This window comes from Cupressus sempervirens, chromosome 1 (assembly GCF_028749045.1).
Source record: "Cupressus sempervirens isolate cs-2001-9-10 chromosome 1, ASM2874904v1, whole genome shotgun sequence".
NCBI lineage: Eukaryota > Viridiplantae > Streptophyta > Pinopsida > Cupressales > Cupressaceae > Cupressus > Cupressus sempervirens.
The window spans coordinates 111100726-111116642 of record NC_143118.1 but is presented as its reverse complement, the minus strand read 5'-3'; the positions used below and the strand labels follow the sequence as shown (position 1 = coordinate 111116642).

Here is a 15917-nt window from a genome sequence, read left to right as displayed (position 1 = left end):
TGACACTTCCATTTCAACCATGATGAGCGATGTTGGGGCTGCGCTTGATTTTTAAGATATCAAAGAAGAGAACATCAACGAGACAGAATTTGGATCGAGATTGGATGAGTTGGGGAAGGTTGCCATCAAGAAGAACCACTTGGACATCGTTGCCTCCCTCAATGCCTTTATCGGATACGCGAAAGAATATGAGAAGGATCATGAGAAAACACTGCAAGCAGCGAGCAACATGATGAATTCAACTGAGCTCAAGATGAAACATACACCTTGACCTCCCATGAAGGAAGTCAACGACAAGCTCTCCAAGTTTATCACTTTGGCTAAAAAGATGAAAGAAAAGGGTAGAACTATAATAGAAGATCATTTGATGTAAGCCCAAGTGGCAAATTCTCCTTTTTCTTGGGTAGGATAGGTGTCTGATTCTGATGGGCTACCATTTTGGTGCCTTCTCATTGGTTGCCACTTTTCCTTTTTTTCATTGTTCCATTGATGAGGTGGCATTTTCTCATTGGCCGATGGGGTGGCAACCCTAATTAGGGTTTCTAGGATCCAATCTGGATCGTTGGTTTTGCCTCTTAGTCTGTAACATTGGTTGTAATTTTGGCCTTTATATAAGGCCATTTGCTCTCATTTGTAAAGGGTCGGAGAAATTTTTTGCTAAGATAATACCAAATCGCTTCTATTTATCATTGTTGTGACTTGCATGGTGATTAAGAACATTTGGTGTTAGTGAATGGTTTCTACTTCCAATAGTTAAAGTTAGATTTCCTTTGAAGTTGTTAAAGTATATTTTATTTTGAGAAGGTTGCTAAGTATGAGTAAGAAGTAGATGGATAATTGCATGGATGTTTGATAGGGATTTATAAACTAGGCTACTAGCATCCTAGCGGTTGGTTAGGAAGCCTTGTGTGGTAAACTAGTCCTTTTCCCTTGAATCATTGCATCTATGGAGGTAGAGCCGCTGGTTAGCTTTCATTAGAATCGATCTCCGTCCATTTGCTAATCTTTCCATTCATAGGAGTAGGAGTAGAGCAGTGAGTAGCTTAATAGTTGGAGTTTTGAGGAAAGAAGTTAGTAGAAGCATCATTGGTAAACACACCCCCATCATCACCACCATCTACATTATCTGGCATTTGTATATTTTACAAACCCATTATCATCACCATCATCCCAAAACCCAAATTATCCTTGAATGAACAATGTAAGGCCGCCTACATGATTACCAGCAAATCACATTGATAACTAAGTATCCATAGGTGGAAGGAACATTGGAGTTGTTCTCGTGTCTTCATGGAATCATGAGTATTAACTTTTCAAGAGAGGAATTGAGTGTTTGATATCCCATCTCAAGTGTTCAATTGCTATATGTTATGTAGTGGTACAAAATTGACATCAACACAGTCCTTCAATGACAATCAATTCAAGCAATGACAAATTGGTGGCCCCAAATGTATCTCCTCTTGCAATATTCACTACTTATCATGAGATGCCCAAGAATCCTAAATATTTTTATTCTAAGTTTTTTATTGATGACGTTAATTGCACTACAGATGAACACATCAAGAATTTCAAAGATACCCTCTAGAATAGGAATATCCAAAATGAAGATGTTGCTAGCAAGCTATTCACATAGTCATTGGGCAAAGAGGCATTTTACTAGCATATCAACCTATCCACTAATTCAATTCAGATTTGGAAGATATTGAAAGATGTATTCTTTGGAAAATTTAGATTGTCAATGACTTAGCAGAAGTATATAGACAATCCATTGAAGTATGAGGACAAGAACATGAGCCAATCAACGCCTTCCACAATATATTTTAAAGGGTCTATTCGAGGATGTGTGATCCATTACTCACGTGTGATGAGTCAAAATTACTATACAACTTTGGATTGTTTCACTTCTATGTTTGTTTAGAAAGCTCATCCAACAACAACCGACTTGAAAGAAGCGTACGCAGAAGATGTCAAAGTTAGACTTGAGCCACCAACAATTGCTACAGGAGAACCTAATTACTTAAGACATACTAGCATGTTAATCAAGGAATGAGTAATGTCTCGACAAGTTATGCTCCTACTATCAATCCTATTCCCTCTCCCATTAATGAGCTAGTGCCGCATCTAGGAACTCCTATGTTGCAAGCATTGCTAGTTTAATCGGTTTATCTTCAAAATACAACATTCTCAACTTGGACTCAAGAAGAAAAGGAAAGAAGAAAGGGATGACATGAAAGAGGTGATGGAGCAAGTCAAAAGGCTGTCTAGTGAGGTGGCATATCGCAAAAACCACAACAATCAAATCCAGAATATCCAAAGAAGTTATCAAGTACACCAAGGTGTTGACTGAGGATACACGATCAAGGATATCAAGAAAATATCCCTGGGTTTCAAACAACAAAAAAGGATTCTAGAAGAGATCGTGGAATAAAATGCCAAATAATGGAGGCGCGCACACACACCTTTAGATAATTTACCGACTTCTGAGGGCTGACCTGCAGATAAATCTTTTGTAGCAGAAGTGGCTTTTTTGGTATAGTATAGGATGCATAATATTGATCAACACTTTGAGTTACAATGTCATGACTTAGTTGCATCCACTAACTTTCATAGGGTTGCAAGAATGTAATGTGCCCTTTTGGGATCGCACTAAATCTTACCCCAAAATCATAGGTAAAATTAAAGCAAGAAAAGTAATATAATCAGAGTTATGTCTTGGGTTCCTCTAAATTTCTCTGAGTCTTTTAGCCTAAATGTAATAAGAACAAATAGTTCTTTAGTTTTGTAAATAAGGTAAAAGAGTTGTCAAGTAAAACAAGATTTATTATTTTGATTAAAAGTCAAGTTTCGTAAAGGATTCAAAAGAATGTGGTTGTTCAACTTCCTTGGAAAACTTTCTTTTTCTTGTCAAGGCTTGGATATTTAACATCCCAGAATCTCTTGGTGTCAAAGTAGCAATTCTTATATTCCTTTTAGAACTACTAGGTAACAGGTTTGTAGAACCTAGGAGGCAGATAGACATTATAGAAATTTTCTGCTTGATCAACAAGAATGTAGCAATTCTAATATTCTTTTTAATTTCAACATGGAGTAACAACTAGCATTGATATATGCACCATGTGTGGAAAAACTTTTAAATTGAAACTACCCTTGGACATATACAAAGAAGAGACACTTGCATTATCTCTAGGAATGCAAAAAATAAGCCTCTGAAATTTGTATTGCATACGAAGCACGTATACAACAATATTAGATTCTACAGTTAAAGTGGACCAAATCTATCATTATGTACAAAGTTAGTTGATAAACATTTGCAAGTACTACAGAAAAATAAGTCATTTTCAAAGCACTTTTATAGGTTGTTGAAGATATGCCAGAGTGACAACATTTGTGGTGAATATTGGTAGAGTAGATCCCAATAAGAGGTATAAAAGCAGTTGACCACAAGATACTGGAGGTACAGAAAGAAGCAATAAATTACACATCCCAAAAAAGAAAACTGATGTTAAATTCGTAAATATAATGTATTTAAACAATGCTGATAAGTTTTCTATTTGATCAACAATTGATATGATTTTAGCTGATATATTATAGGCCTATGCTTACATCTAATGCAATAAGTTCAGGATTTTAAACGATATGTTGGTTCTTGTATTCCTCATGGTGGCTTGGTCGAAGCTTCTCTAAAAGAGAAATCTATTAGAGTGGGGTTGCCATTGCACCAAAAGACCGATCTGTCAATGTCTGATACAACTACTCAACTTATAGTACACAGGAGGCGGTTAAGCACTTGTCACGAATTCCAAAGGGAGCACTGAACAAATTTCCAACAATATCCCCCTTAGCATTATCCGAGGGTTTGAGGATTCGAACCCGTGACTAAGCGCAGATAGCACTTGTTAGAGTGGGGTTGCCATTGCATCAAAAGACCGATTTGTCAATGTCTGATACAACTACTCAACTTATAGTACATAGGAGGTGGTTAAGCCCTTGTCACAAATCTCGAGGGGAGCGCTAAACAAATTTCCAACACAATCAGCTAGGAAAGCTACCTATGGCAGACTGATAAAACACTGCTTGTCATGTCCCCTTCTCAGCACTAGATAGTTGGGCGCCAATTTAATCTATCTCCACATCCAGATAGATTAATAATATTATTTAGCAGGATGCCTACTAGTCACAACAAGAGTTTAATTTAATTTACTTCAAAACTTTATTAAGTGAGTTTAATGTTATAAAGTTATTTACTTTATAAAATGACTTTAAGTGACTACAGGACGAAAATGAAGTTTTAATCCCACATTCCTTGCTCCTTGTGTTTTCCCTCACTTCGAGGCTATAAAGTAGAGCTTACATTGGGATTAACAACATACAAGAAATTTATGAAAAAAAATATTCCAAGTTCTGGTTGCTTTGATGTGACTGGTCTGAGGCTTTGAGGATGAAAACCCTCAAGTCTGAAACATTAAGGAGCTGGACGTTACCCCATGCTTCCTTTAATTTGCAGTTGAATGGTTGTGGGTAGAAATCAGCAAGGAGTGAGCTTCCAATTTAAATAGTAAAGTAAGTTCCATTGTTTTTGCATTTGGAGTTTGAATATAGCTGATTTTATATAGGGAGTTGAGCAGTACATGATAGTTGGGTATTTGCTTTTGGGTCTGGAAAAGTGGCATATGGACAGTCCCTTGCTAAATTACAAGGAAATGAAGCTATCATAAGTGATTTTATTGCTACCATGTTTGAAGCAACCCGTCTGGTGTTGGCTGGATGAACTGGACACCATTTAGCAGGGAGAGTTCTAATGCAAAAAGGACCTTCTACTCCATTTCCAGCAGGGACGGCATAGTTACAGAGTTTGGTCTTAGCGTAGGAGTTTCATTTACCATATTCCGGTAGTGGAAAGTCATACGCATTAAGAAGGGGTTATCACGTCTTGCCAATGACCACCTTCATTAAAGTGTAAGCCATTTTGCCTTCTTACAACAGCTTCACATTTCAGGAGTCACAGTGGGAAAAACGTGGAGCGAATATATACGCTACTGCCAGCAGTATTCATATACAACATTCTGGGCGAAAATACTGACACCAAATACTTATGCGTAAACCCTTTTGGCAATCTTAGAAGGAAAAGGATTGCATGCGTGATTCATACGGCAGTCTTAGGAGAAAGGTGCTCAAGTAAGAGGCTCGAGTTCTGCAACTCCAGTGAGCTCTTGGACATATACAGGGTACGGACTGTATCTGAGCTCATTTTCATATATTTAGTATAATGTAAACTGAGCGTAATTTTCCAATTGTAATTCCAGAATAATTGATTCTGAGGTCTGGTTGTAATTACTCAGTGAAATCTGAAATTATCTATTCTAAAATTGAAGGTGAAAAAAAGGAAAACATCGTTGTTAATGCTGTAGTAAATGTTCTTGAGATTGGCTTTAAGTTTCATGTAAAAGATTTTGTTGTTGCCTTACACTGCTCCGAGACTTTGGTTGCACGTTAAGTGTTTGATGAAATTACACCAGCCTGGTATTAGTCTGCTGTTCTATTTCCAGCAAGTTTATTACAGTGTTATCAGAGCTACAAGACCTGCTATCTTGTGGGAAACAATTAAAATTTTGCAGAACATTATCATCCTAAAATGACAACCAGGAATGAGTAGAAGGCAGCATAAATTCAGTCACCTACAGCGGAAACAAGTAGATTCCTCAGTACACGTTGACATTGAAGATAGTTTCTCGGTTGATGAGAAAATAACCTTGGAAACAGGTGGACAAGCTGATATTACTCAATAGATTGAACAATTGGGATAGGTTGAACCAAAAAACAATATTAAAACGGCACATAACGGAGATGAACAAGACAGGGAAGTACAAGAAACTTTACGAGCTATTAGAGATGGGCAAAACAACATTGCAAATGCGATTCAGCAGTTAGCAGGTACTATGCAACAGTTGCTTCCAGTCCAAAGAAGGGCACCTAGTCATCACAGTGGAGGTGGAAGTATAGCTGGAACTCCCTGAGCAGCTAGAGCTCCCACACATAACACAGACAGATCTTTGATGCCTGTTTTTAATGCTGAAGAAGAGGAAGTTGTACCATCTGCAGCCCCAAATTTGTTACTAGATAATGTTATGGCAACATTTGATGAGTGGATTTGTTTTTTGATGAGTGGATTTGTTTTCGGATGAAATTAAACAAAATTTGACCTTCGTGCAGTATTTAAATCAGAAAAGAGAGGCTGAAAGGCAGCAGCAAGACCGGAGACCGAGAGCACCTAATAGGGACTTAAAACATGTTATCAATAAACTTACTCTCCCCACCTTTGATGGTAGTGGTCAGACGTTCGCTAGAGCTTGGATTCACAAGCTAGATACTTATTTGACACTTAAGCCCATGGCTGAAGCGGAAGCCATCAGATTTGCGACTATGCACCTGGCGGGAGCCGCATATGATTGGTGGCATCATGGATTGGTTACATAGAATCATGGCCTCATAATTTCATACGAGATTTTCAGCTCTAAACTGATCACCCGTTTTGACAGGAAGGATGTTGAAGTCTATTACAGGGACATGGCTTAGTTATGTCAGAGTGGATTATTAGATAAGTACATTGATGAGTTTCAGTGTTTATCAATTACGGTGCCAGACATGATAGAATAGCGGAAAGTGATGCTGTTCACAGAGGGTTTACAGGATAGATTTAGGGGTTTGGTTAAAGTTCTTAAACCAAACACTCTAGATGATGCAATCAAGATAGCTCATGACTTGGATTCACCCTCATTGATATTACAGCCTCCAAAGAAACCTTATAGGGGATCTACATCAAATTAAGGAAATAAAAATCAACATAAAACCACTCCTCCCAAGTTGGATTTCGAAACACGGAATGAGCTCAAAAGGAAGAAATTGTGCTTTACTAGCAGGGAGCTGTGGACCCCAGATCACAGATGCCTAGGGAAAGGCAAGATACATTATGTAGAGGTTCTATTCGAGGATGAAGGGAAGCAGCAGGAAGGTGAAGAGGGTGAGGACAGCGATGAGGAAGAAGTTGAAGAGCAGGCCCTAAAAGATAAGAAGAAGAAGAATGTTACAGAATAGCCTCCAGTCATAGCCACTCTTTCTAGTGATCCGACATGTCATCCTTTCAGAGTGAAAGGTGTGGTTAAGGGGCAGTGCATTGTATGCCTTTTGGATACAGGAGCTTCACATAACTTCATCAGTACACAGATGGTATCTAGGAGAAGTTTACTGATAGTTGACATTCTTGAGTTTGAGGTGAAGGTAGTAGGCGGTGAAGTTTTGGGGTGTACAGGGAAGGTAGCTGGTCTTTAGATACAGTTTGATGATTATCTTTTGGAGACCGATTTCTACGTTGTTGACTTGGATGGGTTGGATGCCATTTTGGGTAGACAGTGATTAAGGACTCTCTGCAAGTACACCTTTGATTACGAGACTATGCAGTTGGAGTTCTTACAGGGTGATAGACTGGTAGTCCTCAAAGCCATAAGATATAGTGGACCTAGATTGATTACAACTCACAGGATGGAGGCCATATTGAGACATGATGATATAGAGTGGGCCACACAGTGTTTTATCTCCTCAAAGGAGACACAAGATCCAGGGCAACGAAATCATTGTGACATTCAAATAGTTATAGATAAGCACAGGAGAGTGTTTGAGGATATACCTCCTGGGATTCCATCAGATAGAGGGTTTGAGCATATTATTGAGCTTGAGGAGGGAGCCAAACCTGTTATTGTTACCCCTTATTGTCACCCCTTATTGTCACCCTAGGCATTACAAGGAGGAAATAGAGAAGACGATAAAGGAGCTTTTGGATATGGGGCATATCAAACCTAGCTCTAGTCCCTTTGCCTCTTCAGTAGTGTTGGTTAAGAAGAAGGACGACACCCTTCGGATGTGTATAGACTACCACACACCGAACAAGAGGACCATCAAGAATAGGTATCCAATTCCCCGCATTGATGAGTTATTGGATGAACTTCATGGGGCAGTTTATTTCTCAAAGATAGATCTTCAATCAAGATACCACCAAGTTTGAGTCCGTGAGGAGGATGTGCACAAGACGACTTTCAGATGCCATTACGGATGCTATGAGTTTTTAGTGATGCCATTTGGGCTCACTAATGCACCTGCCACTTTCTAGTCATGCATGAACCATATTTTGAAGAAACAGCTAAGGAAAAGTGTACTGGTCTTCTTTGATGACATTTTAATTTTCAGCAAGACTTGGGAAGGACATTTGCAGCATTTGGATGAGGTACTTAATCTCATGGAAGAGCAGTCCTTATTTGCAAAAGAGTCCAAATGCGAGTTTGGGCTAACAGAGATTCTCTATTTGGGGTATGTGATTGGTGCCGAGGGGGTTAAGGTGCATTAGGAGAAGATACAAGCAATTCTATATTGGCCACCACCAAGGGATGTATTGGAATTACGGGGTTTCCTTGGTCTCTATTCCTATTATCGGCGGTTCGCCAAGGGGTTTTCACAGGTAGTAGCTCCCTTTACCAATTTGACATGGAAAGGGGCATTTTCTTGGACAGAGGATGCTGAGGCAGCATTTGATAAGCTGAAACAGGTGATGAGCTTGTGTCCAGTGTTGGCACTTCCTGATTTTTCTAGGCCCTTTGTTTTAGAGTGTGATGCTTCGAGAAGCGGGATAGGGGCAGTATTGATGTAGGACCGTCATCCCATTGCTTTCGAGAGCAGAAAACTTAAGGGCAGCGAGTTGTTATATTCCACCTATGATAAGGTGATGCTAGCTATCATGCACGCCTTATCCAAATTTAGGCAGTACTTGGTGAGAAGTAAATTTATAGTTAAGACGGATCATAACAGTTTGCGTTACTTCCTGGAACAGAAGGAGTTGAATGAAAGGCAACAGAAATGGGTTAGTAAGATATAGGCTTACGATTTTGACATTGAATATGTCAAAGGGAGAAATAATATAGTCGCTGATGCTCTTTCCTGACGACCCCCAGTGCTAGCATGTTACGCCATTTCAGAGATTTCAGTAGATTGAAGGTCCCAGTTATTAGTGGAGTATTCTAGAAATACTCATGCTTGTCAGATTTTGGATGGTATACTTTAGGACGAGCGGTACAAGGTAATGAATGATGTTATTTATTACAAAAACAGAATCTACGTAGTACCTGAATCTAAACTGAAGGGGGACATTATATGCACCATACATGATGCACCATCAGTAGGGTACCCAGAGTTTTTCAAAACCTACAGGCAGATCAGAGAGACATTCTCGTGGAAGGGGCTTAAGGATGATGTATTATAGGATGTCAGAGAGTGCTAGTCTTGTTAGCAAAACAAGTTGGAACAGGGTTTTCCTGCAGGATTACTTCAGCCTCTCCCTATTCCAGCCTAGAGGTGGGAGAGTATTTCCATGGATTTTATTACTGGGTTGCCGAGGGTCCAGGGTAGGGACTGCATCTTTGTAGTAGTGGACAGATTGATCAAGTACACACATTTCTTCATGATAGCCGCAAACTGGTCAGCTTCCTAGGTAGCTGAATTGTTTTTCCGAGAGGTTTTCTGGCTCCATGGATTACCCAGAACTATTGTGAGTGACAAAGACAGTAGGTTTCTCAGTACCTTTTGGCAGGAGATTTTCAGATTGACTAGTAGAATTGATTCCCAGCACGAGTTATCAGCCATAGACAGATGGCCAAACCGAGGTAGTGAATAAGTGGGTGGAAGGGTACTTGAGGAACTACATTGCAGGACAGCAGAGGGCATGGGTTAAGTGGTTGTATTTGGGAGAGTATTGTTACAACACCAGCTACCATATGTCCATTCGGATGACTCCCTTCCATGCTCTTTATGGTTATGAGGCCCTCTCTTTTATTGATTTGGCATTACCGGATAGTAGGGCACCCCTGGCCAAAGATTGGATAATGGACTAGCAGGATATCCTCAGAGCTCTCAGGGATAATATTCAGTAGGCACAGAATCAATAGAAGTTATACGCTGATTGACATCGCACTGAGCGGAGTTTTGAGGTGGGTGATAGAGTTTTCCTTTGTCTCCAGCCATATAGACAGACTTCCTTGAAGAAAAGTGGGTCCGAGAAACTTAAGCCCAGATTCTATGGACCTTATTATATCACCAGGAGGGTAGGAGAAGTCGCTTATGAGCTGGATTTTCCGGGTGACAGCCGAATCCACAATGTTTTTCATGTCTCTTGCCTCAAGAGGGCTGTGGGTCAGTAGATTGTATCTTCAGTGAGTTTGCCCCCGCTTGATGAAGTGGGTAAGCTTATTTTGGTGCCAGAGGAAGTGATTGAAACCCGAGAGAGGAGGCTGCGCAACAAAACCGTCAGGGAATATTTATTCCGTTGGAAGGACTTACCTTATGAAGATGCCACTTGGGAAGGTTACTCTATATTGCAACATCCAGCATTGAGATTGCTTGAGGGCAAGCAATCTCGGGAAGGGAGGATTGTCATGTCCCCTTCTCAGCACTAGATAGTTGGGCGCCAATTTAATCTATCTCCACATCCGGATAGATTAATAAAATTATTTAGCAGGATGCCTACCAGTCACAACAGGAGTTTAATTTAATTTACTTCAGAACTTTATTAAGTGAGTGGAATTAAGTCATTTTAATGTTATAAAGCTATTTACTTTATAAAATGACTTTAAGTGACTACAGGAGGAAAATGAAGTTTTAATCCCACATTCCTTGCTCCTTGTGTTTTCCCTCACTTTGAGGCTATAAAGTAGAGCTTACATTGGGATTAACAACATACAAGAAATTTATGAAAACAAATATTCCAAGTTCTGGTTGCTTTGATGTGACTGGTCTGAGGCTTTGAGGACGAAAACCCTCAAGTCTGAAACATTAAGGAGCTGGACATTACCCCATGCTTCCTTTAATTTGCAGTTGAATGGTTGTGGACAGAAATCGGTAAGGAGTGAGCTTCCAGTTTAAACAGTAAAGTAAGTTCCATTGTTTTTGCATTTAGAGTTTGAATATAGCTGATTTTATACAGGGAGTCGAGCAGTACATGATAGTTGGGTATTTGCTTTTGGGTCTGGAAAGCGGCATATGGACAGTCCCTTGCTACGTTACAAGGAAATGAAGCTATTGTAAGTGATTTTATTGCTACCACGTTTGAAGCAACCCGACTGGTGTTGGCTGGATGAACTGGACGCCATTTAGCAGGGAGAGTTCTAACGCAAAAAGGACCTTCTACTCCATTTTCAGCAGGGACAGCATAGTTACAGAGTCTGGTCTTAGCGCAGGAGTTTCATTTACCATATTCCGGCAGTGGAAAGTCATATGCATTAAGAAGGGGTTATCATGTCTTGCCAACGACTACCTTCATTAAAGTGTAAGCCGTTTTGCCTTCTTACAGCGGCTTCACATTTCGGGAGTCACAGTGGGAAAAATGTGGAGTGAATATATACACTACTGCCAGCAGTATTCATATACAACATTCTGGGTGGAAATACTGACACCAAATACTCATGCGTAAACCCTTTTGGCAGTCTCAGAAGGAAAAGGATTGGATGCGTGATTCATACGGCAGTCTCAGGAGAAAGGTGCTCAAGTAAGAGGCTCGAGTTCTGCAACTCCAGTGAGCTCTTGGACATATACAGGGTATGGACTGTATCTGAGCTCATTTTCATATATTTAGTATAATGTAAACTGAACATAATTTTCCAGTTGTAATTCCAGAATAATTGATTCTGAGGTCTGGTTGTAATCTCTTAGTGAAATCTGAAATTATCTATTCTGAAATCGAAGGTGAAAAAAAGAAAAAAAAGAAAAAAAACATCATTGTTAATGCTGTAGTAAATGTTCTTGAGATTGGCATTAAGTTTCATGTAAAAGATTTTGTTGTTGCCTTACACTGGTCTGAGACTTTGGTTGCACGTTATGTGTTTGATGAAATTCCACCAGCCTGGTATTAGTCTGCTGTTCTATTTCCAGCAAGTTTATTACACTGCTCCACCACTTTGAAACAGTAAAAATTGAAAGCGGTGGAGGCAATGTGTGATTGTTTTATGTTCAGTTTGTCAGCATTCAGCTGACTCTTTCGATTTTATCCTTTTTTCACTGTCGAAGAACTACATAAAAAAAGATGGCTTTATTTGAACATATGACCATTATTTTTTTATTAACAACTATGTTAACATCACGCAGACGGAAGCCATATAACATATAGGTTGTGTGAATTTTCAGAAACATTTTCCAGTGATTCACTTTTAGACTTTTTGATTTAATTATGTCAACATCTCATAGACAGAAGCCATAAAACATATAATTTTGTGTAAGTTTTTAGAAACATTTTCAAATGATCCACTTTTAGATTGTTTGGATCAGAATTTGATCTTGATGCTAATTGAACAAAATTGGTAAGTGATCAGTACTAGGCATATCTTGTGAATGGGTTTACGAGTGTAGCCTAATTTTAGTGTAGAAGTGATTTTTTTACAATATTGGTTTGTTTTGCACATTGATTTGACTATTTTATATCAAAATATATGGTGCAAAGTGTATTTAGATCCTTTTGTATGCTCAGTAGTTTCATCTGTTTAATATGAGGGAGTGCAATCTTCATTTGTAAGATTCATAGTGCTCTTATTGCATAGTTGCCTCTCAATTTTTGTGTTTGGCTTGAATATTCTAGTGCTGTGCCAAATATTAAATATAGATATGCTAAGATTTTCATGTCATGGCTGAATCGAAGCTATAATTATTGTATTCATGAAATCCTATTGTATGTGCATTTACAGCTTTAGAATGTTCACCAATGAGGATGTCACCATTGGAGCATGGATGCTTGCTATGAATGTTGACCATGAAGACAATCGAGCAATATGTGACTCTCGATGCAAACCTAAATCTATTGCTGTATGGGATATCCCCAAGTGTTCAGGTATGCTCACCTCAAATGTGCTTGCATATACTTTCTTATTTACAAGCTATAGATGGGGATGAATGAGGTAAAAGAGTCGAGAAGAAAGAAAGAAAGAAAGAGTTAATAGCTATTTCCACAGAGGACAATAGTATGTCAACGGGACCCTAAAGGATAGAAAGTTAGAATGGATTAGTAGAAATGCTAAATAATATGATAACAACTAAAATCAAATATCTAAAGTAAAACTGAGATCTTTATTTATGTGAAATTATCCTCTTCACTTTCATAGTTTGTCATTGAAACATTACTTATCTGAAATCGTCCACTTTAATAAAAATTGTCATTGAAACATTATAGGCATAGACAACTTTCTGAACGCATATTTGCAAGCTTAGTATTTATGTGCTTTGAAAATTGGAATTGCATAATCTTGATAATTTAGACATGAGCAGTAAAAAGATCACCATTTCTCATTTTTATTCATAATCAAACATTCTGAAGCATATAAAAGTGCATGGGTACATGTACCCACACCCCTAGGATTGCATACCCATGTTCCTAAGTACCGGGTACTCACTGGAGAGCATCATAGCTAAGGGCCTTGATTATGATTTCTGATATTTGTTTCGGTTTTTTGTTTGCATATCAGCTTGTTTATCATGCTGAATTCAATATGTAATCAGTTTGAAACTTCGGTAGAATACTGATTAACTGTAAACTTTATCATTGTTCAAGACAGAAGTTTATCATTTGCAATATGTCATTGTTATATGATTTATGATTTTCTTGTTCATGTTTAAAGTACACCTTCTCTGTTATGCAGCAAAACATTTAGCATATATTATTATTACAAACATTTTGCAAATCTGAAATTGAAAACAATACATTGCATCTACAAGCTTTATCATTGTTGTTGTTTTCAAAAAACCATCGTTATGACTCATATTTTCAGATTTTCCATAAATATTAAATTGATGTACCCAATTACCCCTGTCCTCTATTTTTAAAAATAGTTGTACCAGTACCCATTCCCATACCTTAAGTATTCAAGTACCCCCAATCCCGTGCAACCTTCTTTTCAGTCAACAATTATGCTATCTTTATTTTGAGAGGATGAAAAGTGCTACATCGAATCTTCTTTTTTATTTATTTCATCCCGGCCTACCACTTCTGGATCGATTGCTGAGAATCTTCATATTGTTCTTCTTTAAACAGCAAAGATAGTTGTCTCTAATTTTACAGTATAGACATAAATGCCATTGGGAGTAAGGTCAAGGTGAAATTAAATATGATGCAGAAAAAAATGAATAGGTACATAAGCATAGAGTTTACTTGACATGGATGGATAGCACCCCACTTGAGGGGGAATAGTGTTCCGTGTGATAGGTTTTGAATTTAGACACTCCTAGAAACTAGAATGCCTGCTATAAGTTCAAATCAAAGAGTTTAGTTATGCTCATCATGTTGTATTTGGCATTTTTGGTTAAATCTTTGTTTGTATTGGATACATAATATCAGTTTGTTCAAGTACAGGTGTATATCAATTCAACCTTTATTAGATATGGACTTTAATCCTAGAATTTGCTGAGTTTTCAGAGAACAAAACTGTAAAGGGAATCCTTAAATGGCCAGAACATCTTAGGACTACAAATAGTTTACGAAGGGTTACTATATGGCATTTACACCGATTCTTTACTTTTTGTGCTAACATATAGCAATCCAAACCTCTCCACCTCAAAGAGATCATTGATACTAAACATATTAAAATTGCCAAGATAACTGCAAATTTTATTTTGAAGATGCTTTATTTGGTATGTCTTTATTTTGACTGCTTAAAGTTGATATTAATTCAACATTCACTAGCTAGAAATAAACAGCAGCAGCACATTTTCAAGAGAATGCCAGGATATATCTAAAATAAGAGGAAGAATCCAACATACTTTTAAGCCTGATTCCAGTGTTAAATGGCCTGCTCTCATTATACTATTTGTACAAAGTGGTTCTATCAGGATTGAGTGATCATTATATTCAGTTGATACCAGCAGCTGTTGAGTATTATTAGATGGAATTTTTGTTTCTAGACTTTACAGAATGTAGTGTGTATTTGAGAGTGATATGCTGCTAGATTGTCAGAGATTGGGTGTTTCTAATTAAAGCGTGCTTTGCTAACATTGGCTATAAACTAAATTGTTTCATTTGTATGGAATCTCCAAGGATTGGTGGATTCAGTCTAGCTGATGCAGAGTGAATTTCTTGCTCACACCAAGTATTATTGTTCTGATGTGCAGGTTTATGTAATCCTGTAGAAAAATTACGAAAATTGCACAAGATTGACATGTGTTCAAAGAGCCCAACATTGCCACCTGATGAATAGGGAGTGAATGTCATCCAATTCTTTTACACGATCATGTGCTCTTATTAATTTTTTTAAAGCTGATTGGAAACTTCATTAGATTTTTCCAGTTGCCTTCCACTATTGTGATATCTAGTGTACCGTGTACACGATAGACCTAAAGTAATCAAAAGTTACTCAATTTGTTCATGTGACATTCAATGTCAGCATAGCTACCAATTCTTTGTCAGTTGGTTTTTGCAAAGTTGTCTTGAATATGGGGCAACTTGTTTGTATTTTTATTTTTCTGGTGTAAGAGACTTCTCCCATAATCTAATCTGAAGGAGTTTTAGAAAAGGCATCATTCTGGATCATGTCAAAATTTTCTCTGTACAGTTGTCAAATTTAAGTATTGCTACAATTAGTTGAGAATTATCGTGCAAATAAAGATAACTGGATTGTTTGTAGTTTTGCTTAGAAATGGAAATGAACTCCTAACCTTGCTGATAAATTTACATCTTTGGGATAATTTATTCTCGCTACTGTCTAATCGGATGTCAAAACTTGAATAAAATAGAAATGTTTTATGAACTGGTCTATTAACATGAATCACAAATCTGGAAGGAGTCTTTTAGCTTTTCACCTCATTATATATTTTCAGTTCAGCATCATCTTCTTTTTACCCTCATT

At 38.0% G+C, this 15917-nt stretch overlaps 1 protein-coding gene across 1 annotated transcript in view; it reads left to right on the top strand.

Annotated features, from left to right (window-relative positions):
• Positions 1–15591, top strand: part of LOC149576459 (putative beta-1,3-galactosyltransferase 12) — a 54125-nt gene extending 38534 nt beyond the window's left edge. Inside the window, exons 6-7 of the mRNA XM_089817380.1 lie at positions 12771–12913; positions 15184–15591. Coding sequence (XP_089673506.1) covers positions 12771–12913; positions 15184–15269 — 229 coding nt within the window. The 3' untranslated portion in view covers positions 15270–15591. The remainder of the gene's footprint in view (positions 1–12770; positions 12914–15183) is intronic.
• Positions 15592–15917: the final 326 nt, after the last annotated feature.